At 46.1% G+C, this 26,181-nt stretch overlaps 1 protein-coding gene across 1 annotated transcript; it reads left to right on the top strand.

Annotated features, from left to right (window-relative positions):
* The first annotated feature begins 157 nt into the window (after positions 1-157).
* Positions 158-26,120, top strand: LOC104564135 (ring finger protein 128). The gene is made up of 7 exons (XM_062006549.1): positions 158-615; positions 12,891-13,138; positions 19,327-19,398; positions 19,997-20,079; positions 22,309-22,405; positions 23,206-23,455; positions 24,727-26,120. Exons 1-7 carry the CDS (start codon positions 171-173, stop codon positions 24,867-24,869), a joined length of 1,338 nt encoding a protein of 445 aa, XP_061862533.1. The 5' UTR covers positions 158-170; the 3' UTR covers positions 24,870-26,120.
* Positions 26,121-26,181: the final 61 nt, after the last annotated feature.

Raw genomic sequence — 26,181 nt, 5'->3', positions numbered from 1 at the left:
AGGTTCCCGGCGTGGCTCCCGCAGCCGCCGGGGCGTGGAGGGCCCGTGGCGCGGCGGGGGCGGCCCCGCTCCTCCTCCGTGGGCGGCCGCGCTCCTCCCCCCCGCGGGACGGGGCGATTTTAGGCGGCGGCGGCGGCGGCGGCGGCAGGGCCGTGCCGGGCCGGGATGGGATGTGGCCGGGGGCCGCGCTGGTGGCAGCGGCCGCGCTGCTGTGCGGCGTCTCGTCGCCGGGCCCCGGGGCGGCGGCAGCGGCGGCGGTGTGGAGCGCCTGGCTGAACGTGTCGTGGGAGGGCGGCGCGGAGCACAACCGGAGCGGCTGGGAGGCGAGCGAGAGCGGCCTGTACGGGCAGGACTCGCCGGTGCAGGCGGCCGCGGGGGTGCTGGTGCTGCCCGACGGCCGCGACTCCTTCAATGCCTGCAGCTCCCGCACCAACTTCAGCGGGGCCCCCCCGCCCGGCTCCGGCTCCTCGCCGGGCTGGTTCGCGCTCATCCAGCGCGGCGGCGGCTGCTCCTTCGCCGACAAGATCCGTCTGGCCGCGGACCGCGGGGCCGCCGCCGCCGTCATCTACAACTACCGCGGCACCGGCAACGAGGTGCTGCCCATGTCCCATCACGGTGAGCGGCTGCGGGGGCGGCGGGAGGAGGGTCCCTGCGTGCGGGCCTCTGCGGCAGGGGAGCGCACGTCGGCTGTGAGCCCCGGCGGGACCAGCCCCGGCGGGACGTTCCCAGCCCCGGTGCTCGGTGAGAGCCTGGCGTTGCCTCCCGACTCTCCTGGACGAGAAGCGTTTCTGCCTGGACTTGCCCGTCCCGTTCAGGGCGCTGCTGCTGTCGTTGAAGTGTCTCTGATTAATGAGTAACGCTGTCCGATAGCCGAGGGTGCTGTCGGTGGGCTGAGGGCGAGCAGGCGGCTGCCTGAGCTCTCTGGCCTGGGCAAGCTGAGCCCTGGTTGCAGGTGTGTGGGGGGCAAAGGTGGGAGTGTCTCTGGTTTGTTTGGTTTTCTGTCACGATCGGGTAGCTGCCTGGAGCTGGGGGATGCTGGGCTTTTTCTGAAGCCTGTGAAGTCTGTGCAGTAGAGTTGAGCCCTGAAATAGGCTGGATTTCCACATTCAGACACTACATTTCTCCCCATGGCCTGCACGCTGACCAGCTCACAAACAGGCAGAACAGAAGAGCCTTCCATAGGTAACTTTTCGGCAGCAAAATGCCACTTCCAGTACAAGTGACTTTAAAAGTTGTTTCCATTTTGCAGAGGCTGATGATAAAGCCTCTCTTCTATCCCTCTAGAAAGCTGCTGACTTGCCAGCAGTGGTTTTGTTTTCCAAACTGCCCGTCCTTCAAATGAAGGATGAGATTTGGCTGTGTTTCAGGCTAGTGTTTCCTGAGAAACAGCCTTGGGCTGAAGGCTGTGTAACTGCCTTCTGCTAACGCAGGAGCAGGTGCTGGGTCTGCGGTGGGACAGGGTCGGATGGCTTTGGTGGCTGTGTCCAGCCCTCTGGGCACACACCTCTCAGATGTGTTGGTATTCTGCCAAGTGGCACTGCTTTGGGAAGCCACATCATCTGGAGAGAAATACAGCAGAGTCTTAAAGCTTTCACTGGTTTGAAAAATATCTATATCCTTGCAGCACCTCTCTTAGAGGGAGTGCAGAGGGTTTCTGCCACTGGTAGGGGCAAGTGTTCCAGTGAGACAAGGAAACAGTAACTGCCTCTGGAGGTTTGTTGTGTGCTATCTTAATGAGCTGCATGACTGCTTTAAGGGTATAAAACATACAATCTAGATGGGCTCTGGCCTTTCTGAGGTAGAGCTTTTTTATGTAGTCCCATCATCAGTTGACCAATGTTATCGAGATCTGGCTATTGCTGGGCAAGGTCCTGCTGCTGAACTGACATCTCTGTCCTCAGCCCTGCTCACTGTGAGTGAGCCTGATGAATCCTGTAGCTCTGAGGAGCTCCTTTGGCATGACTGTCCTAGGCAGGTCACTGCTGAGCCTGTTCCTGAGGAGAAGGTGTATGTGCTCCTACCTTCTCCTCCATCCTAGCTGCTGGGAGACCTACAGCATCTTAATATTGCTAGAAGCTGCCTCCTGAAATGAGCCCTCTGCTCCAAGAGGATCTCCCTCCTTTTCCATGCTGTCCTTAAGCTTTCTGCTGAAGGACTGATGTGGCTCTAGCAGTTCTGAATGTCCTGCATGAATGGCTACTGGCCTGAGGGCATGTTGAAACTTCCCATCTAAACTTCAGACAAACAGGCCAGGGACTTCTTGGAGAAGACTGCATTTGTTAAACTCTGTATTTTATCTGTGTGACAACTCCTTGCCATGTCTGAGCACAGTTACTGGGCTGAACTTGTTGCTGCTGTTGCTTTTATTCCTTGTCCTTTAGTCCCTCACTTTCCCTCCCATTCCACCCTCCCCTTTCTTCCTCTCTGGACTCAAGCTATCTTTTTCTTTTGTCACAGTGTATGTGAGTCCCTGTTCTCACTTCTTGCCACGGTGCTGCTCTTCCTCCTGCTCAGGGGGCTTTGGTGCTCAGGGTGCCCCTGCTGGGATCCAACTCTCTCCAGTGAAACTTGGCAAACATTGTAAGCTTTCCACACACATAACATGGCCAAGAGGAAGCAAGCTAGGAGTAATCATCCTCGTTTGTGTTGCCAAGTGCAGGACACTCCTTGTATAATGCCCATGAGGTGTAGTGCTGTCAGCTGAGCTGAGACTGAAGAGGTAAGAGCTGGCCAGGTTGCCCTTTGCTGAACTACACTTTGGGATGGGTCTCCTTTCCTGGCCTCCAATGGTGGCACAAGCTGCTGCAGCACTTCTGGAGGCAGTGGTGAGGGTAGGACTGCTCATTAAAGAACGTTTTTTGTGCAACACCAGCTCCTGCTGTTGCTGTAACGGCTGTAGCTGTGCTGACAGTGACTTCATAGCCTGGATTTCCTCATTGGCTTCATTTCTGCTTTAACTGGATTGTCAAGTGAAACCAAAAAAAAGGCCCAGCACTTCTTCCAAGTGCTTCCCACCCAAGTGGGAAGTAGAGGAAGGTGGCTTTGCTGGGGCAAGGGGGAACTAAGCCTTGGAGCTTTCCCATCTCATGGTGTGACTGGGGCAGCATGTCCTCCTGCCTCCACTGCAGCAGGGAGAGGGCTGAGCCAGGGGAGCAGCTGCCTGCCTGGCAGAGGGGACAGTCTCTGGGCATGGGCTTTGATAAAACCTATGGCACGACATGCTTGACTTTGCAGAACTTTGGTAGCAACACAAAATTATTAAGAGAAGCTTATCTGACAGCACACTGAGCCTTCTTTCTAGAGCTTTTGAAGCAACTTTCTTGTTCAGAGACTTAAATGCACCTGTACTTGACAGCAGTGTTTGTCCTGGTCATGCTGCTTCCAGAAGCTTTTCTTGTGACCATCACGTTTATAGTCCTATGAATTCTTTCTTGCTTATATCAGTGCCCTGTGTGGAAACTTTCTGTTGTGCCAACTTTTGAAGAAACAAATAAAAAACCCAACCCCACACAAAAACCTCCGAGCCACCCTGGCAATAAAAGCAACTGAATGCAATAAATAGCCAAATCAGATATGATCAAATCCTGCCTAATCCTTTCTAACACATAGAATGTCAAGGATTTAATGGAGTCCAAAGTAGTATTTACTTTGTGCCTTTATAAGTGCAAACCCCTATCAGTTAGCTAACTTGAGTTCTCGTTGTGCTTGTTTTAAGAAGATGGTACCGCTCTGTGGCAGGCTGAGCAGGGTTTCCAGGTACATTTCTGTGTGCTTATAATTGCACCTCTCTGTAATCTGTATTGACCTTCTGAAAAAGAGATTTGCTTGGAGAAAACCATCAGCAAGGTGGACCTTGACTTAAGATAAAAGCAGGCTGTTGCGTGGCTGTGGTGTCTAAGTATGGTGATAACCTTGGAAAGTGTTCTTTGTCTTAAGTCTTTCCCTGCAGCAGGTAAAGAAGGTTTCTTTGCAGGTCAGAAAGCTATTGTGATAAGTTTCTTTGGTTTCTCTCTTGTCCTGTAACTGTAGCCTTGAGAAGCAGATCACCTGATCTGCAGAGGGCTTATTCTGGGGGAACACAGCTAAATAATTCAGGCTAAAACAGTCACAGCAGGTCTCAGGCTAACAAGATCTGGCTCAAGTGTAAACTTGCATCAATGGGTGAAAGGGGAAGGAAAGGTTAAATATGTAGTGGTGCCACTGAACTTGTTCTTTGGGAATTTCCCTGAGGTGAAGGGCAATCTCCATATGCTTAGAGGAACGAACAAAAGTGTCTAATTGTGCTCTGCTCCAACTTTATGTGAGGCATGATCTTTAGAAACAAGCTAAACATTTGGTATGCTATTAAAAAGCTGATGTGACCTGTAAAACTGTTCCTGTGAAAGGTTGAGGCAGAATAGTCATCCCAAGGCAGGCTGTGCCGATGCTTTGTAAATGTTGTGTCAACAAATAGTGCAGCTCTCTGTTGCAGTGAGTGAAGACTTGTACTGAACACATCCCAGGAGAGGAATGAGGATGCAAGGTCTAATGAATGACACTTGCTCTCCCATGTTCCTTGGCTGTGGCTGGGTGAGCCTCTGCAGATTATTTAGCCCTTCCTGCCCCCAGTTCCTTCCTGAAGTTTGTAGCTCTTTGAGCCTGAGGATAGCTATTTGGTGTGTGTGTGCTATGACTTTGTCTTTATGTGTTAGATCCAGTTCTCCTGGCTGCCCAGTTTAGAGTAAATGAATGTCACGGCTCTAGTGGCATTCAGATAACTGATGGTGGTTCACAGAGTCTGGATGGTGACCCTGATCTCCCACCTGCAGGGTATGGCAGGGGTGCAATAGGGATTTGGAGCTGCCCACAGCACTGAGGTCTGTGAGCGAGTGTGAGAGGCACTGAAAAGCAGGATAGACTAATAGGTGCTCCTGACAGCTTCTGATCCCTGCCCTTGCTCTTTTGGATCTGACTTGGGCACCTCTGTGCTGTGGAAAACTGCAGGGTATGCACCAACCCTTGGATAGCCTGGAATGGGTCTGTGAAGTACCCTTACTCTTTGGGTTCACAGGCTGCTGAAATGTGAAAGGATTAATTGAAATCCCAACTAACATCTGTGTAGCAGAGGCTTCACTGTCTGGGATATATGGCCCCAGAACAGTGGTGCTACTTGTTTGCCCCCAGTCAAACATATGCTGGGAGCAAACAGCAGTTGGGCTCAGCACTGCTCCCCACTGGATCAAATGTGACCCGTTGTCTTTGTGCAGACAGATGCCTTCGGGCTTCCATCATCCTGACTTACATTATCATTAGCTCTCTCATGCTTACCTGTTTCAGGTGAGCACTTAGCTGCTAGGAGCATGTTGAGAGCAAAGGTTATTAGCTGTGAGCTCAATCTCATTTGAAGAGGGTGAGCAATGTATTAACTCAAAAGTGCTGAAAGCCACCAAGTCAATTCACCAAAGGATTCTCATTAGGGAATGTTGATTGTCATTTCTCCAGAGGGTTTTCCATGCTTGCTGGATCAGAAGAGGACACTTTTGCAAGCACACTGCCCAGCAGCATGTGGAGGGAGCTATCCTCCAGCTCTCATTCATCTCGGTGCCCTTCATAAGCACACTCTTCTTAGCTGCTGTTTTAAAGGATGTTTTCATGTTCTGATGTTCTAAGATTTAGGGCCTGACAGTATTTGCATAAGTCTTAAAGGCTTAGAAAGAGGGGAATAAAAACAGGGAGAAAAAGCTGGTAAATGTTAGATTCACTTAGTAAGTTTAAACACTATTTAAACTAAATAGAATGCAGGATGATTTCTACCTCAAGTATCCCCTGGGTGCCCACGGAAGCTCATGTCACATAAAACTACATTTGGTGCTCCTTTAGACACCCAGCCTGTTTGCTAAAAGTTCTGCCACACTTCCTAGTGTGGACAACTTCCTTACCTATGGGAAATGATGAGTGATCTGGAGGCCAACCTCACTGAAGAGTCTTCCCTAGACAAATGTGAGTGGTAGATCCCAAGCAGTGTGGTCCCATGTATAAAGGTAGTGTTGGTCAGGAGCATATGGTGATACGTGTTTCCAGGCAAAGACTGCTGTGGGCATGAGTTCTCTGAAATTGGTATTTCTTTTGTGTGACACAACCACTAGTTAGCAGGGGGTTTCTCTTCTGTTCTCCCCATGCTGAAGATCTTTGAAAGTGCTCTCTCCTGTAATGCTCCTCCCTTTGTTTTTTAAACATTTTCCTTTTAAAGCTCTGGCTATTGCTTTCTGCTCCTGAGTACTCCTGACAATTTTGCAACTTTTTCAAGTGTCTTGCTGTTGAATCTAGTGGTGGTGGACATGCTTTAGCAGGAGAGTTGGACTAGATGATTTCTAGAGGTCACTTCCAACCCTTACCATTCTGTGATTCTCTGAATGTTTGCCTCTGTACTTTGAAAGACTTTTATGTTGAGGAGGAAGAGCTCAGGCACAGTTTCTGCTGCCAACTGAAGCAAGCTGAAAGATTTCATGAAGCTTGGTAGTAGTGTGAGCAAGAAGACAGTTCAGACTAAAAGCTGGGGTCTTAAGGAGCTGTTGCTTGAAATAACTGCAAAGTAGCCTGGAAGTGAGCAATTCTTTTACCTTGGCTGAGTATAGCCTTTGTGTCCACAGCATGGTACCAATGGCTTTTGTGTGCCTGGTGATGCCAACCTTTCATCTGAGTTGAGTCACATCACGTCTGTAATATTGGCTCAGTCTGTGGACGCTGTTAGTTTATTTTCTCTTCTACTGTAACAGATAACAGTGAACTTGTACCAGCCTGTGGGATAAGCACCAGAAATCCCCTGTCTCTCACTATTTCAATACTGTGAGATTAGAAATATTCAGGCATCGTTTCTAAACCCAAAAGGCAGTATCATGGGTGTTCTTCTGCCATGCCTGAGGTGCCCGTCGGGGAGGGAGTTGTTGGAGAGTCAACTGACAGTGTCTTTCATGTTAAAGGACAGGAGATGGTTTGATCCCCTAATGCCTTTTTGCTGATGTTAGGGGTCAGAGGGATTTCAACTCCTTGAGGTCTTCAGATATGGGATGAAGCTGAAAAGCAAAAAGTTCCATTTAAACATAAGAAGAAACTATTTCATAGTTCAGATGAGGGAGCCCTGGCACAGGCTGCCCAGGGATATTATGGAGCCTCCTTCTCTGGAGGCTTCCAAACCCACCTGGACATGTTTCTGTGTGACCTGATCTAGGTGGGGTTGGACTGGATGATCTCTAGAGGTCCCTTCCAACCCCTACCATTCTATGATTCTGCTGTGCTTAAGGAGAGCCTGTCCTTTCCTTGAGAATCCAAACTCTGAAGTCTGCTTTTTACTCTTCTTTTTGTAATGAAACAATCACAAGTTATTTCCTCCTTTCTGCTTTTTCTCAGCATGTGGCTTATGTGGTGGTCAGATGGGACTTTCTCTGGCTGTGGGATGGAGGTGTGAGAGGTTATTGCTGTGGTTCTTTGGACAGTTTTTTTTGCAACTGCCTTCTCTGAAAACTTCTCTGCAAGATTGTGCAAGCTCTTAAAAAAAAATCTTCATCCAGTAGTACTTCACTGGCAGAACCTACTCAGCTGGAGTAGAATGCCTGCAGCCTTTAATCTGTTAATAATAGCCTTCTTCATTTTTCAGTCCTCTTAGAGCAGTCAGAGGCAACAGTTCACTAGTCTGCTGAATCGTTGTCTTCTGTGAAACAAAATAAGAGTCTGGACTGATTCTGCCACTGTGATTTAAACAACTTCCAGTCAGCTAACCATTGCCAGCCTGTCAGAAAACGCCTTCTACAAAGGGAAACGTGCGTGCAACTCTCAGGCAGAAGGGCTGTACTGTTTTCTTTCTTCCCCTTCCAACACCTTCTTTGAAACTGTTTTCTCTTTGACATTAAAATCCCAGTCGAACCTAAGGAAAAATTAATGTTCATTGAGTATTAGATTAAGATGTTGGAATGGATTGCTAATACCACCAAGAGCGAGGACTGCTTGCAGGTATACCCGAGTGAAGGGCTGGGCAAGCTGTGGGCTGAGCTGTGCTGGTTCCTGGGGAGAGGAATCCCCAGCAGGTGCATGGGTTGCACAAGGCATTCCCCAGACAACATGAAATAATCTTGGCAAAACTCTGAGTGCTTAACTTCACTCTGCTTAAAGATGATACAAAGCTTTGGACTTTCAGAAAAGGGGAAGAAGCTTCTGGAATCTGAAGTATTGGAGCGTGTGTGTGTATGTGATGGTAGCTTTTTCCTTGTTCTGAAATAACTTCCCAACTTACCATATTTTATACCTTGTTTTTTCTTAAAAATGCCTACAAAACTACTGGCTTCCTCAAATGAAGCTGTAGCTACATCTATGCTCAAAGGGGAAAGGGTCCCGTTGCTCTGTTTTCTTGGTAAATGCTGATAGAGACATTAGAGGGTTTGTCTTTTGCAATCTGTGAAAATAAAGATTACAGAATTTGCCTCAGGTTGCAGTGAGGCCTTTAAATTAAATTAAAGAGTCTTTGACTTAACTGAAGATGAATTTGGATAGTTTAAAGCAAATTGAAACAGTGCAGAACAGTTCCAATGCCTGAAAGAGCTGAGATACCTGAAGTGAGGCTGGAGGTGCTGACTTGGAACTGGAGTCCTTGAGTTGGCTCCTGTGACACACAAAGTTGTCAAACAGCTGGAAGTTAATTATTCACTGCAAAAAGCTTTGCCAGGGCCTCACAAGAGTTGGAAAAACATACATGGTGTTGGTTAGTGTTACCTCAGAGTATTGCACAGGCAAAATGATAAACATTTCTTAGATTGAACTAATGTTCCGTGTGGCGTTGGGTGTGGAATCGAGGTGAGTGGTAGAGAAGGGGAAAGTATGTGGAGGTGGCAAGCTCCATAACTGACATTTTTAATAAGTTTTGAAGGCATGTGATGCTTTGCATCAGGTACAAGTTTATTAGACCTTAAAATGGGCTTCACAAGAAGGTAGTGTGCAATTGTAAAGCTGCCATTGTAGTTAGCAGTCTGAGTCATTCTGCTTTTCTTGGTTATGAAACTCAAGGGCTAAGGCTCCAGTCCTTCATTTGTATGGGAGAGGATGGAAAACCCAAAAATAGGCAAGTCTGAAAATCCTCCCTCTTGTGAGAGTCAGCTTGCAGCTTTGCTCGCCCTGAACACACCATGACAGCTTTTCCAAGCTGTTTCTGTGGGAAGAGGGTTTATGATGACAGCCGTGTAAGATACGGAGACTGTGGAGGCATCAACACTGAGCTCTAGCAGGGATCTTCAATGCACATGTTGCCTTGAGATGTGCCATGGAGTCCCACCCTACTTAGCAATGGCATTATAGGGGTTTGCTTGTCTGGGACTTAGATGCAATGGCTCAAAATGGTTCTGGTTATCCTGTACATTGTGTATGCTTCATCTGAATCAGTTAAGCAATATGTTGCCATACTTTGCTTTGAAGCAGGGGGTTTAGTTGACCCCAAGATCTAAACCTTGCCTTGATGGGCTTTAATTCATGAACAGCGTGTCATTTGTAGCTAAAAACACCTGCTATGAAGACATTAAGTTACATTGCAGCCTGCTAAATACTGTGAGCTGACCCTTCTCCAGGCCCTACAATATGCTTGGTTCAGAATAAACTTACCTGTAGCACACCCCAAAGTAGTACTGGATGACAATAATTTCTTTAATGAATGTGAAGAAGCAGGTGTTGACTGTGCAACCTGGGCACCTCTTGCACATTGCATTTGTCTCCCAAACTGGTGAACCTGTAACTTTGTGTTTACAGAGACCAGAAGTGTAAAGGCAGAACAAGTGAAGTCTTTGCAGGGCAGTTTAATGTAGGTATTTATATTGGCATAAACAGATGCAATTCTACTCTGCATCTAAGTAAACCTGATACAGGAAGGTAAGACTTTGATCCCACCCCTGCACTCTCTTTGTGTGCCAAACGTGCTTGTGTCCCAGCTCTTGCCCTGCCCCAACAAGTTCTTGTGCTTCATTTGTGCCAACTGTGTTGCAAAATGGCATCCTTTGGATTTTGACCAGCATGTTGCCTTATTATTTGGGAGGTAGCTTCTGCAAAGCTCTAGATCTATAGAGACAGATTGTATTTGTCTAAAGACTTGAATAACTTTCCCTCTCCAGTTTCATAGGAGATGGGAAAGGAGAGAGGCTGTGAAATGTTTAACTAAACAGCTCTTACTTCTGTTTAGCAATGAGCCCATCATTAGCTAAACGGGCAGCAGCTTAATCTCACCTTCTCGTGTTCCTTTAAAACTGTTACAGAAAACTTTGCCTTAACCACAAAAGCTGATGCCTAGGTAAGGAACTTGGGTTTCTGTCATGCACAACTAATTGCCTTTCCTCTCATTTGCTGGAGTCTAGGATAGAGAAAGCTGACAGTTCAGGGCAGCTGCTATGCCTGAGACACCTCTGCAGATATCTCCTCAAATAGGTTATTTCCATTAAGATGCCCGAGCACTGTCAAGAGGCAGTGTCTAGGTTGGTGGTTTCCAGGCCACAGTAACATGTTTCAGTACCTGTCAGGATGAGACCTGCCTGGCAGCTCAGGAAGCGTTGGGTAGGGGTGATCCTAGCTGGTTTGATTCTAGAAGCACAGCAGTAGTCCTAAACATGGATTCTGGGCTTCAAGATAATATGGCATCATCGAAACTCCTCTTGGCAGATGAAAGAGGCTCTGTTTTCAGCCACACAAAGGTGATGCTCCTATGGCAGGCCCTGTGTGATGGTGCCAGAGCCTTGTTTAAAGCCTATCCAAAGGAGTTTCTGAAGTGACTGAACTCCCGTGCTCCTGATGGCCAGAAATTAGGTGCAATTTCTGGATTCATTTGCCCTGTTGTTGGCACGAGGCATTTGGTTCACTTCATGTGAAGTCAGGTTAGCTCACCTGTAACTGCTTTTAGAAAGGAATTGTGGGTCCTAAGAGTTTGTATCACAAAGTATTGAAGGTGGATTCTGAAGTACATCAGTGGAGGTTTGCTTCAAGGGGGAGTGTGGTGCAGGTGCTGATGGGCATGGCCACTCTCTCACTCCAGTGGCCAGCTGACCACTCACATGTGTTTATCTGAAGCAGAGTTGAAATGGTGAATTAAATCTTTGGGGGAAAAAATGTCAGGAAAAGACTGACTAGCCTGAAACTGAAGCCAAAGGTAAAAGGGTAAAACTCATTCACAACTGGTGGTTTTGCAGGCTGATGGTGACATTTCACTAACAGGAATCCCCTGTGCTCCAACTCACATTGCACATAACCACAAGCTATGTTTGACTGGTGAGACATGCAGGAGCACAGAGGAGTAAAGGCAGAGCAATTGGGTTTATGCTATTTTTTGGCAGGCTTTTTATTTTCTTCTTAACACTGCCTGCTCTTCCACACTTTCTTCCATACTTATGAAAACAAGTCTCAGCTTCCAACTTGACTCATGCTTAATTCTTTACTTGCTCCTAACAGCTGATTCCAGCTCATTTTGTAAGTGATCTAGGCCTCGATTCATCACAATAGACAGTAGTTACAGCCTGACTGATCTTTTTTCTCTCCCCCTCTGCTTCTCTGTGATGTGCTTCTCATTACAAGGAGCTTTCTAAATACAAGATGAGTTCAGTGATGCTGAGGAATTGTTGGACATTGCTTAGCCATGTTGGATCAAAGGCACTGTGTGCACAAACTGGAAAACTGAAGTGCTTTCTCAAACGAGAACGTCTGTGGTTTAACACCCAATTCTAGTTTTGGATAACTGGAAGTTGGATAAGGTTTCTCTTAATGGAGAGGGAAAAACCCCAGATCTCCTTATTGAAAAGTGTTTGGCTAGGAGGTTAACTAAAAATAGCACTTCTGAAAAAGCCTTTGCTCCTTCACCATGCAATATCTATTAGGAATGTCATGCAGCTGGTGGCTTGATGCAGTGAGGCTCCTGACCAGCTACTCTTTGAAGCCACGTTTCTTGTATTTAGTTGAGAAGCCAGTGACAGTTTACTTGTCTCCCTTTCTCCTTTTTTAAATCTTTTCTTTTTTTAGGAGCATCTCTCTTACATGGGAACTGCCTCAAGTTCTACAAATAGTATGAAGCATCCTCAGGCACTGGCTTGTCACCGAAATGAAAGCAGCTTTGCTTGTTCTGTGCTTGGTGACCAGAGTTGCTTGAAATTTCTTCCTGCTATGAGATTCTTGGGTTCTCTGATGGTTTGTCATGATGTTCAACTGAGTAAATGAGATCTGTTGTTAACATCTGACTGGAGTTTGCCATTTGCCAGCAACTGTTAAAAAGCCAAGCACACCTCAATATTTGCTTCCCTCTGATTTTGCATTAGAAATCCCCAACAACACTTATACTTCATAACCAAATTTCACTCAAACATTTCTCATTTGCCTCTGAAAAATACAGAGGCAAAGTCTGATCTATTGCTCAGTGTCTGGGGAAGTACTCAACGTTAAGGAGCAGCAGCAGCAGCGCAGGGTGAGAGTCGGAGCTGGTGCAGGAAGGGTCCCTAAGCCAACAGCTGTGTGCCTGACATCCCTGAGCTCCTGGACATGCCACAGTCCCTACTGACCTCACTCTGGATAGGATTGATCTTCACTTTCATGCAGTTCAAAGGCACATGAAAATGTAAATGGCCCATGTGCTGGGTCTGAAATGATGAGCATGTGTGTCCTCTATGGGAGTGAGGAGTGCTCTGGAGAGAACTTCTAAACATGGTTCCCATCTGCACCTCCCAGGGAATCAGCCAGAGCTGTGAGCTCCACAAGCCCATGGAGATGACACAGTCCATGAGCTCAAGTTGAATCTGCAAATGCTCATTAGAGACTTTCCAGTCTGTTCTGTAGCACTTCAACTGGGACATGGGCTTTTATACAACACCTTGGAACTGAGCAGAGATTCCTCTTCTCCTTTGCAGGTGCTGAAAACATCGTTGCAATTATGATTGGCAACCTGAAGGGCATGGAGATCTTACACCGCATCAAGAGCGGCCTGAGAGTGACCATGGTCATTGAAGTGGGGAAAAAACATGGTCCTTGGATGAGTCAATACTCAGTCTTCTTCATCACCATGTCGTTTTTCATTGTTATAGCAGCATCCATGGGCTACTTCATTTTTTATTCCGTTCAGAGACAGAGGATTGCAAGGGCCCAGTCCAACAGTCAGGTGAGTTTGTGTGTGTCCTTGTTTTTTTTCATACCCCTTACCTCTCTGCTGTGGATTTTGAGGGCAAAATACTGTTTGAGCACCAAAATTACTGAATTTATTCTTTCCACAGGAAGGAGACAGTATGATCTTTAAAATGCTAAGAGATATATCTTTAAACAGCTTAAAACTTTCCAAAAAAGCAACCAAATTGTGTTTAGTTCACCTTGTCTCCAGCAAATTTTACTCCCTGAACTGTGATGCAGCCATAATGCTGCTGTATTGCAGGCAATGAGGACGCTGAACTGCTCTCAGCTGCCCCTCACCTCCCACATGGCACTGCCTGTGCGCTGGCTGTCATGGGAGAGGCAGCTGCAGATGTGGCTGCAAATGGTGCATGACTTTGGCTGCCTTTCTGTAGAGCTAAAGGTGGGAAGCTGCTGCTTGTCTTCTGTGCAACAATCTAATCAGCTGTGATAGGACTAATACCTCCAGCTTTGTTTTCAGTATGATCAGACCTGCCTTATAGCTGCTGCTTCAGGGCTTAAGCAAAAGCATGAAAAGTGACAATCAATGTAGGAACAGGATATGAGTGTCTCCAGATGTGAATACTTACTTCAGCCTTACCTTTACCAGTGGTCTCCTTTGCAAGACAGCTGTATTTGCAGTGCTTCTTGTAAGAGCTACTTGAGCTCTGAAAGAATTGTTAGTCTTCTCCTTCAGCCAGCAACAGCATGAGCATCTCGCTCTAGATGGTCTTGGAGTCTGTGAATTATCTCTGGGTCAATGGTCACATAGTTAAAAAAGTGACAAGTCTGCCATTGCAGAAGACCTGCCCTACTGAGCTTCTCTGCTTTCCTGGAGATTTCAGGCCCCTTTAACAAGATCATTTTAGAAAGAAGCTGATGACATGCATGTTGAAATTCAGGCTACTTTCAGCCTTCTGTAACATTTTGAGACTGGCTTCTTTAAAATGTTACCATGCAGAACCATCCCTGTTCTTGGCAGGCAGAGACACTAGCTAGGATGAATGCCAGCAGTATTCTAGCAGTCGAGCACAGGGTTCAAATATTGGCCAGAGTGGATTGGCCAGTGGGTTCTCTCTGGTAATCACAGAACCAAACTCGGTCAAGTTTGTGTTCTGAAATGCTGTTGTCCAAGTGTAATCTTGTGGATGATGGTCATCTGGCTCTATCCTTACTGAGACTGGAGAGCACTAAGCTTGACTGTTATTAATAGACTATATTGTCTAAGCTTTGTCTGTCTCAGCTTCTGGACTGGGCCTTCTCCAAGTGTTTCATTTCAGCTTGTTTGTGTGTTGTGTTATGCCACATGTGGAGGTGACATGAGGCTACAATCACGGAATAAGGATGCGGTAAGGGAACAATTGGAAGAGCAGCAGTTGGAAGTTGTCATCTGCCTGTGAGATGCAGCATTGCCACTCCTGCATGTCATCTGTAGTTCTCTGTAGTACCTTTCATGAGGGATGGCATGGAGATCTTTAAGTTGCTGCTGTCCTCTTGATGACATCTGCAGACAGAGATGAACACTGTCAGGGGCTGATGGATTCCCTCTTTCAATCCCTGCCATCTACCCCAGTATGAGAACTGTGTTCAGTGCTAAAGAAGCCTGGAAAAACCAAGCACCTCAGAAGCTGGTCTACAAAAGATACTGTTTATCAGTTATCAGGCTTTCAGCAAGCAACAAATGTTGTTAATGCCTCAGTGGGAGATGGTACTGGGAAAATCCAGTCTGCTTGGCTGGCACCTTCACAAACTGTTTCTATCTTGCGCTCTGTGTGCACAAGGAGTTTACAGTAAATTGAAAAATAACACTGATAAATGACATGCCAGTTCCACATGATTTCAGCTGAACTTAATTTAAGGAGCCTTAAAAAGTGCTTTATAAAATATAAGAATAGAAGAAAGCTCTGCTATCAGGGGGTAAAGATGTACTGTTTTGTAAAAGTGAAACTCAAGACAATCCAAAATGGTTTTCAATTGTTTTTCACCTACCATGGCATCTAAAAACTGCCCTCACAATGATTAGATAAGCAAAGAATAACAGGAGAGTTCTTGTTAGCGAGGGTGAGCTACTAAAAGGTGATGCTACAGTGATTCCTGTTAGCCAGCTCATTGGGTTTTCACTGTAAATTCAAAGTTGGAGACTTTTCACTGCGTTGGCTCAATGAAATACTGAATGTTAGTCAAATAACTTATCGGCTTGCATGCTAATATGGTGAACTTTCCTGTCATCATTCAGCAATTTGGAAAGGGCTGATTGCCTGTAATTCAGTCTGTTATTTGGTGGAGTAAAGGAGTGCATTTTATCTCCTTTATTGCACAGATGTTGAAGGGTTGTATGTTCTTTTGGGAGGTGTCTTTAGGAAGAAACAGGGAAAATTAGTAATATTTAACTGTGACAGAAGTGAATGGCTGTTATAAATTCATCTCTTTATCCAGTCTTACTGCTCTTCAAGATAACTGTCTGCTTCTCTGAGCTCCCCAGTGGGATTGTATTGGCTGTTGTGTGAGGTGTCTTTTAAAGGATCAGTCTACTATGTTGAACCAAAATTAACACTTTTGAATTGCTAAGATGAGCTAATTATGGTATGTGTTAATGATGCTCTGCAGCTTGTCTCTTATTAGTTCCAATTCCTGAATATTTGGCTTGTTCTTGTGGATTGAGCTACAGCCTCAGGGCAGCTCTCACCCTCGACCAAAAAGGGTGATGAAGCTGGAGTCCTACTTTCTTACTGAGGGGTACAACAAAAAGGAGAGAACATTTTCCAGATGCTTTGTTTCTTTTGCAAAGGCTTCTTGAAAACCTGGTGAGATGTTTCATTTGTGCATGGGACTAGTAGTAACCTTTGCTTGAACTGGATGGCTTCCAGGTATTACCATATTGGGAATATGTTCTTCCTTTTGGTTTGACTTGAGAAGACTCTTCAGTCTTCAGTGCTTTCTGAAGCAGTCTCTTGTGATGTAGTCAGTCAGGCTGTTGAGTACCTTTAAACTTTTCCATTTGCCAATACACTTTCTGTACTTTTTAGTATGACTACTTGTTTCTTCTGGTAAAGACCCTTGTTTTGGATGGCTTGATCATGTATAACCCAGGTTTTAAACATGCTCTTCTCTGCAGACTTTCTTGTAGGTAGCATCTGTCTCTCTCTTGGCTTCTGTAGGAATTGCATATGAGTCAGTAATGTAAAACTATGCAAAGGGTGATGTTACCTGTGGCCTGGTTTCTAATTTCAGCTCCAGTGTTCACTTCCCTTGATTTCCTAAAGATTAGATGATGCAGCTGAGAAGCTTTGCAGGAGGGGAGTGTCTCAGCTTTCTGCAACAGCAAACTGTTTTCATGGCAGCAGTTACCAGTGGGGAAGAACTTCCTTAGCTTGGAGGAGAAAATGAGGATGTCCTGACCTCCTCAGAGCTTGCTGGTCTGCATTGTTGTGCCTGCATTCACTAGGTGCCATGAAAACACCAGCATGCAGAAAAGAGGAAAATAAAATCAGCAGTGTTGGACTAGGGGAAGACTGAAGAGTAAACAACAGCAAACCTATTTTCCTAGCCAGGCACCTCTGCTGCAACATGTCAGAGCCTGTATAGGAGCCAGACCTGACCTGTTCTGTAATATCTGGATTATTTTTTTCCTGCCTCAACTTAATCAGCTGTTTTATTCTGGAGTTGCTGGGTTGGGGCCTTTAGACTTTTAATGCCATAACACTTAATGTTTGCTTGAAAAACTCAGCTTCACAAAATGCTTTGACATTGCAAGCTCAGGTGTCCTGAATCTCTTGGTAGGCTATTCAGTAAAAAGCTTCCTCTTGCAACCTTTCTCCATTGCCCGGAGGGGTGTTCTGCTGTACTGGCCAAAGTCAATGTTTAAGGTGACTTTGCCATTTTATGAAGAGCAGTTGAACTTGTGCTCAGGCAAAACTTAAAATACTGCTTCAGTAAATTATTAATGATACAGCCAGTTGGGTCCTGCCTAATATGCTTGAGATGTGTAGATTAGATATGGTATGAGGGAGTACATTCCTGGGAAGTTTAGTTTTCAATTAATAACAAGTAGTGGTGACATAGTTCTGGCTGTGCATGAGAAGTGCCATTATTGTTGTGCTACTGCTCTGTTGATGTTATCACATTTGCAGCTGAAAGTTTTAAAGGCCTCAGTGTTTACTGAGATGAGTATGTGGCTGCTTCTCTATGGCCTCTGTCAAACTTTGGCAATGGGAACATCATTCTAAAGTTAATCTTACGTGACATACAGAAACACATACTGATGTCTTCAGCAGAACTTTACAGGCTTCAAAGAAAATTTGACTAGTTCTTTTTCCTTAAAAATATACCTGAAAACTTGTTTGTGCCCTTCATCTTTGAATCATGGAATCATAGAATCGTTTCAGCTGGAAGAGACCTTTCAGATCAAGTGCAGCCTTTGTCCCAGCCCTATCAACCACTAGACCACTTCCCTAAGTGCCACATCCACCTGACTCTTAAACCTCTCCAGGGACAGTGACTCCAGCACCTCCCTGGGCAGCCCCTTCCAATGCCTGACAGCCCTTTCAGGAAAGTAATTCCTCCTCAGATCCAGGCTGAACCTCTCCTGGTGCAACCTGAAGCCATTTCTCTTGTTCTATTGCTTGCTACTAGGGAGAACAGACCGACCCCTGCCTAGCTACAGCTTCCTTTCAGGTAGTTGTAGAGAGCGAGAAGGTCTCCCCTGAGCTGCCCTTTCTCCAGGCTAAAGAGCCCCAGATCCCTCAGCCCTTCCTCATATGAGATGTGCTCCAAATCCTTTCCTAGGTTGGTAACTAGCTTTGGATTGTTTATGTCTCTTCCTTGATAGCTGTTAATAGCTATCAGCTACTAAACTCCTAAAAGTGTGCACATTGATGCTGTATCTTAGGACCCCAAAACAACACTGATATACAAAGAGGTCCTTTTGCACCAAAGCTGCTTGACAGGGTCCCAACAGACCATATACTGCCATTAACTGTTTCAGCACAGGGAATCTTACGAAGGCTTGAATTACCAATTCTTGCTGAGTCTGTGGGGTGCCAGCAGTGGCCCTCTACCCACTCATTCCTTCTATATTTGTGCCACTAGCACTTGACTTTCATCCCATGAATGGTTGTTACAACTGAACTAAAATGCATAAGGAGAAGTAATGGTGGAAAGCTACGAGTGTGGGATTCCTGCATGGAAGAGCTGAACTGGGAAGAGGATTTTTGGTTAGGTGCAAACCTTGAGTCTACTCTGTCCCCAAGTACCGTGTTGGGATGGCACAGCCAGAGCTGCCCCTGTGTCCTGAGGCAGGAAATGCACTGGGGAGGGAGAAGACGGTCACACTTGTGGTGTTGGTGGAACACCACTAGCCTGTAGAGATGTTGGCTCCTGTGCTAATTAAGTGCTTTGCAGTGACAGCTGGACAGCAACAGTTGCCAGGCAAGCTGGGCTTCTACTGTCTGCTCATCTCTGCCCTGCTATCCTGACAGCAGCAAATGACTGTATGAAGGGGAATGCTTCCTCCTCTGCTTTCATTAAAACTGCCCTGTAATCCACCCGAGGCTGGTAATTTCATTTGTTTCACACCTTGTGTCACAAGGAGTAACTTTGAACAAGTATTGAGGTAAAATTGCCTACTTCTGCTTGACAGGAGTGGTCAGTGCATGAGGATCCTGAGCTGTTTGTATCCTCTGTAAAGCAGTTATGGCAGAGAACTAGTGCAAGGTGCCTTGGTGCTGGTTGAGCTCATTAGTAAAGAATCTGACCTTTAATTGGGATATGTGTGTGTGCCAGGAAGCTGTCATAAAGTGAGTAGTTTAAAATTATTCATTGTTGGACTCCATGGTGGGTCTTCTGTACCAAGTCAGTTGGAAAGCTTCAGTTTGTTTTGGCTAGATCTAATCTAGTCAAGCTATTATCTGACATCCTCCAAAACCAGAAATCCTGTATTTTTTGAAAGGTTTGATAAAACCAGAACATATGCAAATACCTTGTTGGTGTGTCATCCTGAGTCAAGAACCACATCAGTACATCCCGAAACTCAGTTTCACGTTGTCTCTAAAGAGTGTGGCTGTGCTTACTGTGCTCCTTTGATAACATCTGGGTTCTAAACTGGCAGCAGGCACTTGGGAAGGATTCCTAAGCACTCCTAGAGAGCTGAAGGACTGTGTTAACTTGAACTGCTTTCTGTTACAGCGACAGCTGAGGGCAATGACTAAGGCAGCGGTGGAACGTTTACAGCTGCGCACCATGAAGCAAGGGGACAAGGTAGGCCTGAGCCCATCAGCACCCACGTGTTACAGCCCACTCTTTGCACGGAACCCCCAGCGTTGTCCGTAGGACTGGTGCAGGATGTGCAAGTCCCTCTGTGCCTGTCCCTGTCTGCTGCAGAGATGGTTCCTCTGTCAGACCAGGTCCTTTTCTGGGGTGCAGGACTTTCCAAGTTGCACGTTCTCCTCAGCAATCCGGTTGTTTTTAGCTGCTGCTTTGGGCTCGCTGAGGTGAGGGGTCGGCATCAGCCGGCAGGGATGCTTCGAGGCCAACCAGTCTGTCTCATCAGCTTCCTGACGCTTCTTTTTGTGACAAAAACTGGAGGCAGCAGTTTCTAAACCTCTCCAGAAGTGTCTTAAATAACCCAGAGCTGGTTTGCAGCTGTTGTTGCCCACCATGGGATGAAACTTTCCATGGCTCTGCTGAAGTGTGGGCTTGGCTTGGAGTAACCCACACAGTGTGTTTCTGTGCCATTCGATATGGGAGCAGGCTGAGCTGGCTGTAGCCAGACCCCTTTGTGTGCAGTATGTGTGACTGTAGCTCAAAGGAAGCTCTCCAAGTCTGTTAATGCTGTGAATTGATTTCACCTCTTTAGGAGCTGGAACCTGAAGGAGAAATCTGTGGTGTATGTCTTGAGCCCTTCCAGCTGAAGGAAGTCGTGCGTGTCCTGACCTGCAAGTGAGTTTCTTCCAAACTGTCCCTCAATGCAAAGTGTGGAAGTGAGCATCTTCCTGCTTGTTCCTTCTGCTGTGGGAGTTTGAATCAAGCACAGTAAGAATTCTGCATCTCTGTCAAGGAGAGTTTTGCAGAAGAGGAATGGTGGAAACAGAGCCTTGGAGTGTGCCTTGATGGCCCGTGTTCATAACTTCCCCTGTGAGGGGGCTGACAAGTGGGGCTTGGCAGTGCCTCACCTGGGGATGCCAGGGCTTTTGAAAGATTTCTTCCTTTGCAGGTGTCTCAGGAGGTTACTTGTAAACTGCAGGTAACTGGCCAATCGATGCCCATTTCTTGTCAGCTTACAGGTTACTAAGAGTTGTGCTCCTGCAAAACCTGTTCAACCATGCTGACTAGGGTAGTTTAGCAGAAAGCATTAGTGACCAAAACAGAACTGTAGTAGTTTATGTTTCTGGAATTCTCTACATGTAAGTCATTGCTGTGCTGCTGTGGAAGCCCCGTAGTGTAGCACTAAGGTTTAATTTGATTGCTTATAAGAACAGTGATTGAAGCCTTTCCAGGGCTTAAGAATAGTTTTTCTGTGGGACTTCCCCCTCTGCCTGCTGAATGGGACTGCTCTGACAATGCAGCACTCTAGTTTGAGGAACAATATGAACTGTACAGAGTTTGTATATAACCCTTGGAGAGAGTTCTCAAAAAGCAGTTGGGAAAATGTAAACTTAGGAAAAATCAAGTTATAAAGAATGGAAGAAGCTGTAGCTGCCATTGTGTGCTGAATGGTGATACTTGTCAAATGGTATCAAATCTGAGCTGGAGTGACCTTTGCAAAAGGTTTGTTTTACAAAGCTCTCTCTGCTCCCACACAGAAGGACTTCTAAGCTGTTTTGGTATCACAAAAGTTGACCTGTTGAGGTGCTGTGAACAAACTTCACTGATCTAATGCTTAATGGTTTAGACAGAACCAAAAGCAAAGAAGCTTTCAGGCATGTGTGTTAATGATTATTCAGTTGCCTTGTCAGGTGTACGCTAATGGGTAGTCCTGTTGTAAAATGAAGTAAGTCTTGTGAGTGCAGATGCTTTTAGACAGACTGTAGACACTTCTGGCTGATAGGGAAAGAATGAGAAGTCAGGTCTCCTATAAACCCTGCTGATCTTGATATGAATTAGCAAACAAAGCATGACATTGAGTTAAAAGGGGAGTAACTTTGGAATGCAGACTTTACACATAAATTGACTCCATTATGATTTTTCTCTGAGACTGCTTTTACAGAGCTGTGTGATGTTTCATTCCTCTTTTCCCCAAATGTGCTTTTACAAGGCACTAGCTTAAGATGAAAATGATCAAGGACACACAGCCACTAGTGATGATCTCTGCCAATATCAACCATATTACACTTTGTCTTATGTGAGTCATAAGCTGGTATTTAAGAACATACTTAATGTTGGTGCCTGACCTCAACACTGAGATGGTACTTGTTGAAAGCATTTAATTGTATTCATGACAGAAAAGAACTCAAATGCTCCTGGGAGTCACATCAGTGGTATCTAAATATCTGGGGCCTGTGTATTTGCAGAAGGCATTCTTCTCCAGATAGCCAAACTGAAGGTGTTTATAGCAGCACAGGTACACAAGACCAGTATTAATTCTGGGTACTTAAAATAGTCACACATGAAGGAAATGCCAGGCTGTATTCTAGATGTTCTGTTAGTGCAGCTGGAAGGAGATGCTGCTCCCATGGGCTGAACTGGACAATCCTGGAATCATCCTGGGGTGCAGGATGGGAGCATTGGCTGTGGTGATCTCTGTCTCACAGTTCGGATTACTATTGAGCAGTGCCTGTCTGCCTTGCTGTTTCTGTTCAGGCTGAGGGAACTGGCAGATGACAGGACCTGAAGGAGTCGTCTTAAATCTGTGGCCTAATTCAGACTCACTGTGGCACTAAATGTCTTCACTGAAGCCCATGTTTGCACCTCTAATGGCTGAAGGATATTTGCTTTCTTGAGTCCACAACCTGCCAAGTATCCACTTGGAATAAACAGGATAATGTGTGGCAATAGGGTTTATCTTGAGGGCTTAACTCTGTGAGATGATCTTTCTATGCAGTTTTACAAGTGTTCAACTCTCCATAAATACAAAAATAAGGTAATCCATTCCACAAGGAATAAATTCTCACTGCTTCATCAACAGCTTTCCTGCTCTGAGCCCTAAGCTGTGGTTCCTTCTTCCCCCAGGCACCTCTTCCACAAGCGCTGCGTTGACCCCTGGCTCCTGGAGCACAGGACATGCCCACTGTGCAAATGGGACATCCTCAAAGTCTTGCAAGTTGAGGTGAGGCAGCGACCTTTCTTGGTGCAGATGCCATTGCAGAGTGAGGCTGATGCAGCAGCCACGGCTGGAGCTATTTCCTGCTGCTGGGCTGCAGAGCACAGGAGCCAAGCACGGGCGTTGCCGTGTCAGCGGCGAGAGGCTGCAGGACTAGTTGTTGTATCCCCTTCAGCAAAGCCTGATGCTGCCCTGCTCTGAGTTGGGAGCATCCAAAGCCTTGGGCAGAAGCTCAACCCCAACTGATTGTAAGGCCTGGCTGAAGAAGCGCTCGTCACTCTTGTGCCTGCAGCTGAGGGTGTTTCTCAAGGCTTCAGGCTGACTTTGATAGCTCCCTCTGTCCCTGCCACCAGCCTCTCTTCAGTTCCTAAGGCTCCACAGCCCTTCAAAAGGGAAAGTGTTAGTGTGGGTGTCTGAGGAATTTCTGATGTGTTCTGCAACACTTGTTGTGGCCAGTGCTGGGGGAAGATGCTGTTGCCAGGGGCTGCCAGTGCTTGGGCCTGCTCAATATGTGCCAAGGCTTAGAGAGAGATGTGCCCTGGGTGGAAGGAAGAAGCTCTTGTCCTGGTACTGGGCAGTACAAGGGAAGAGCTGGCTTAGGAAAGCAGAAGCTGCAGCTGAACTTCCCACTCTATTAGGCAGAAACAGTTTCCCCCTGTGATGCTGGAGGTTAACAGTAGAGCTTTGTTCAGCCTCTGTTTATTTCTGTGTCAAAGCTCACTGCAGTCCTTGCAGACATTGCTCTCCTGGGAAGATGCAGCCTCCTGTAAAGTTGCAACTGAACTGTTTCCTCTTGTTTCACCCAGGTGGACGTAGAAGGGGCTGAGCAAGCCAGAGGATCCAGTGCCACAGCAAATGTCTCCATAGTTAATGATGAGGCTGATGGTGATGAAACTGCACCATCTGGGCAGGCTGCTGCACAAGCAGCAGAGGAATGTGTTGTGGAAGAAGAGGCACCACCAGAAGCCATGCCAGAGGAATCTGTTCTGGAGGAACGTGCACCATCAGAATGTGTGCCAGATGAATCTGCTGTGGATGAACATGCAGCACCAGAAAGTACGTCTGCTGTTTGGTCTGTCTGGCTACATTGCATTGCACTTTGTTGCTTCTGCTGTGTGATTTGTCTTGACATCATCCAGTGCTTGAATACCTTGGTTTTTTGGGTGACCTTATTCTTACCTTTTGTTTTAGAATTTGGCTCTGGCACTTGGTCTTTGATTTCAAATGAAATCGAACCACAATGAGAGTGAAAAACTGGAAAGGGTAGTTGAAAATGAGTCATACCGCTTAAAGGCCCAAGAGAGTTTTCTGAAGCTGTCCCTCACCTTGTTGCCCCTTTGTACATTTAATTTGGATGAGCATGTTGTGCTTTGCCACCAGATCTGTCTGCCTTAAGTAGATAATTATCTCCATAAAGCTACTGGAGAGTCAGCCCTGCTCTAGCTTTGATGATGCAAAATCAAGATGAGAAAGACTTCAGTTGAACTTGCCAAGGCCAAGTCATCCTCGGTCCCTTTCACAGAATTTTACTTGGCAAAGACTGTCAGCCTTTCAAATACTTGATCTTTTTGAGCAAGAGCCAACTAATTGGAAGTGTCTTTTTAGTGTTCCTGTTGGCCAACACGTGGCCAGTGTTCTTGTTGATTCTGAAATGGGAAAGTTTCACAGAAGTAACTATCCCCTGGGTTATGGAATGGCCTTGGGAAGGGGAGCAGGTGGGGAAGCTTTCTGAGACAGAAGGGATGCTCTGGCTGTTTCTGCTTAGATCATCCATGGGAAGCCTAGCCGATAGGAAAGCGTGGTGTTTGTTGCTTGCCTCCCGAGTGATGTGTCGCTCCAGTGCAGGACATGTGTATGGGAGTGCCCTGTTCAGGCACCCCAGCAGAGCAGAAGGCACTTGCTAGAAGCTAAACAGCAGAAGTTGAAAAGGTATCCATATAAGCAAGGGAAGTGACACTAGTTCTATTGCTCAGGCCCTGATATATTCTCCCTTGGAGTGGCAAGGACACCTGCTAACAACCTAACAAGGTTAGTCTGTAGGGAGAATGCCTTCTTTAAATCAGCTGGTGTCCCACAGTTTATCCTGAGCCTAGTCTCTACAAGCTGCTCCTCCTGCCTGTCTTCAGCAGCCCTAAAGTTACCTGAGAGTTGCCAGTCTCCTTATAGTTAAGATTTTTGTAGCCTCATGTACTTTCTGATGCTACATGAGCACAGGACCTGCACTTGCTCAGTGGCTTGGGGAAACAAAGCAAGCATGGTTTGCTATAAGGTAGTAAAGCTTGCCAATGATGCTTCTTAACTTGCCTTTTCCTGGTTTTCCTGGACAGATGACAACATGCAGCTTGTAGTCAATGAAGCCCAGCCCTCTGCTGCCAATGTTCTGCCACAAGTTGACAACCCAAGTTTTGAGGCAGACGAAGCCCAAGTTGGTGAATCGGATCCCAAGGAGGTGCCCAACAGCCGGGTGTAGGCCTTCGGCGAGGAGCGGCCTGCTGCCATCACGTGTACTAAACAGCAGAGAAATACTGTCTTGGCAATGCTGAGACAAAACATTTGTTCTAAGCATAACTGTATGGTTTGCCATTCTTACAACCATGTCTTCCCTGTGGAATCTAGCTCTAGCATGCTTCAGATGAAGCTATCTTAAATAAAACGGTCAGATTTTTAACACTACACCGAAAGTTCCATCTTCAGCAAAGCTTCTCCTCAGTGTTTGAGTCATTTAATAAGCAGAAGCTTCTTCATGTTGTAGCTGTCTCTACTAGGAATTGCTTTGACTTTTTTTTTTTCCTGTTTATTGTTGGAATTCAAGTGGATTTTCATTGTAAACAAATTGATTTTGATCTGGTCTAATAGTTTAAACCAACCTGTGTCTGGTAAATAAGCAACACTATTTAATATTGCAGTGCACTAATTTGATGGGAGAAAGTACAAACTACTGCCTGTCAAACTGGATTTTTGCTCTTTGTTTCTCTAGGAAACTGATTTGATTCTCTACCTCTCAACTCCAACCCACCAATTAGCCATTTCTAAAGGGAAAAAGAGCTTTGAGCTGACAGGCCAAATCTGACTTGCATGCTACTGTAAAGGGAACAACTGTAGGAACTTTTCAAACCTGCCTAGATTAGACATTTGGAAAGATCCTCTGTGATTTGAGGCATTGGAACCATCTCTGGTACCAGCAATACCCCGGAGCTCTGACTTTGCCAGCATCAGGGATGACTTCAGGAAGACTGAAGAAGAAAAGACAGATACTTCCCAAAGGATCTGCTGTATTTTGTTCAGAAAATGATGCAGCCTCTGGAAATTGCCGGACTGTTGCCGTGCCTTGTCTTGCTGGTGTGCTGAGATAGCAGGAAGAGCTCCTGCCCCATAACCATAGCAAAGGACTGGAGACCTTGTCTGCCCTCTGTGGCAAGTGGAACTGGGGTTGAGGAGGAACACCATGTCTCTCAATGTTAAGTGCAGGGCCTTGCCCAGGGAAGGTAACAGGATATTTTACAGATGCACTTTATTTTTTAATCTCTCTATCCAGGGCTGGTTTCTAATGTTAGCAAACTTTGTCTTAAGGCCGGCAATAAAGTACCATTGAGTCTGGAGGGGACGCAAGGCATTTTCTTAGCTACAGTGCAACAAAAATGCTTGTAAATATTTCATGATTTTATGGACTATGGATGCTAAAATGTAAATAAAATTCTATTTCAATGACTGTGACATGAAATGTTGCCCAACAGCTCTTACATGGAAAGACGTGCTGAATTTGCCCCATCCCACAGCCCCCA

Source organism: Colius striatus, chromosome 13, assembly GCF_028858725.1.
Source record: "Colius striatus isolate bColStr4 chromosome 13, bColStr4.1.hap1, whole genome shotgun sequence".
Classification (NCBI taxonomy): Eukaryota; Metazoa; Chordata; class Aves; order Coliiformes; family Coliidae; genus Colius; species Colius striatus.
The sequence above is the reverse complement of the archived record's forward strand: the minus strand, read 5'-3'. Positions and strand labels throughout refer to the sequence as shown.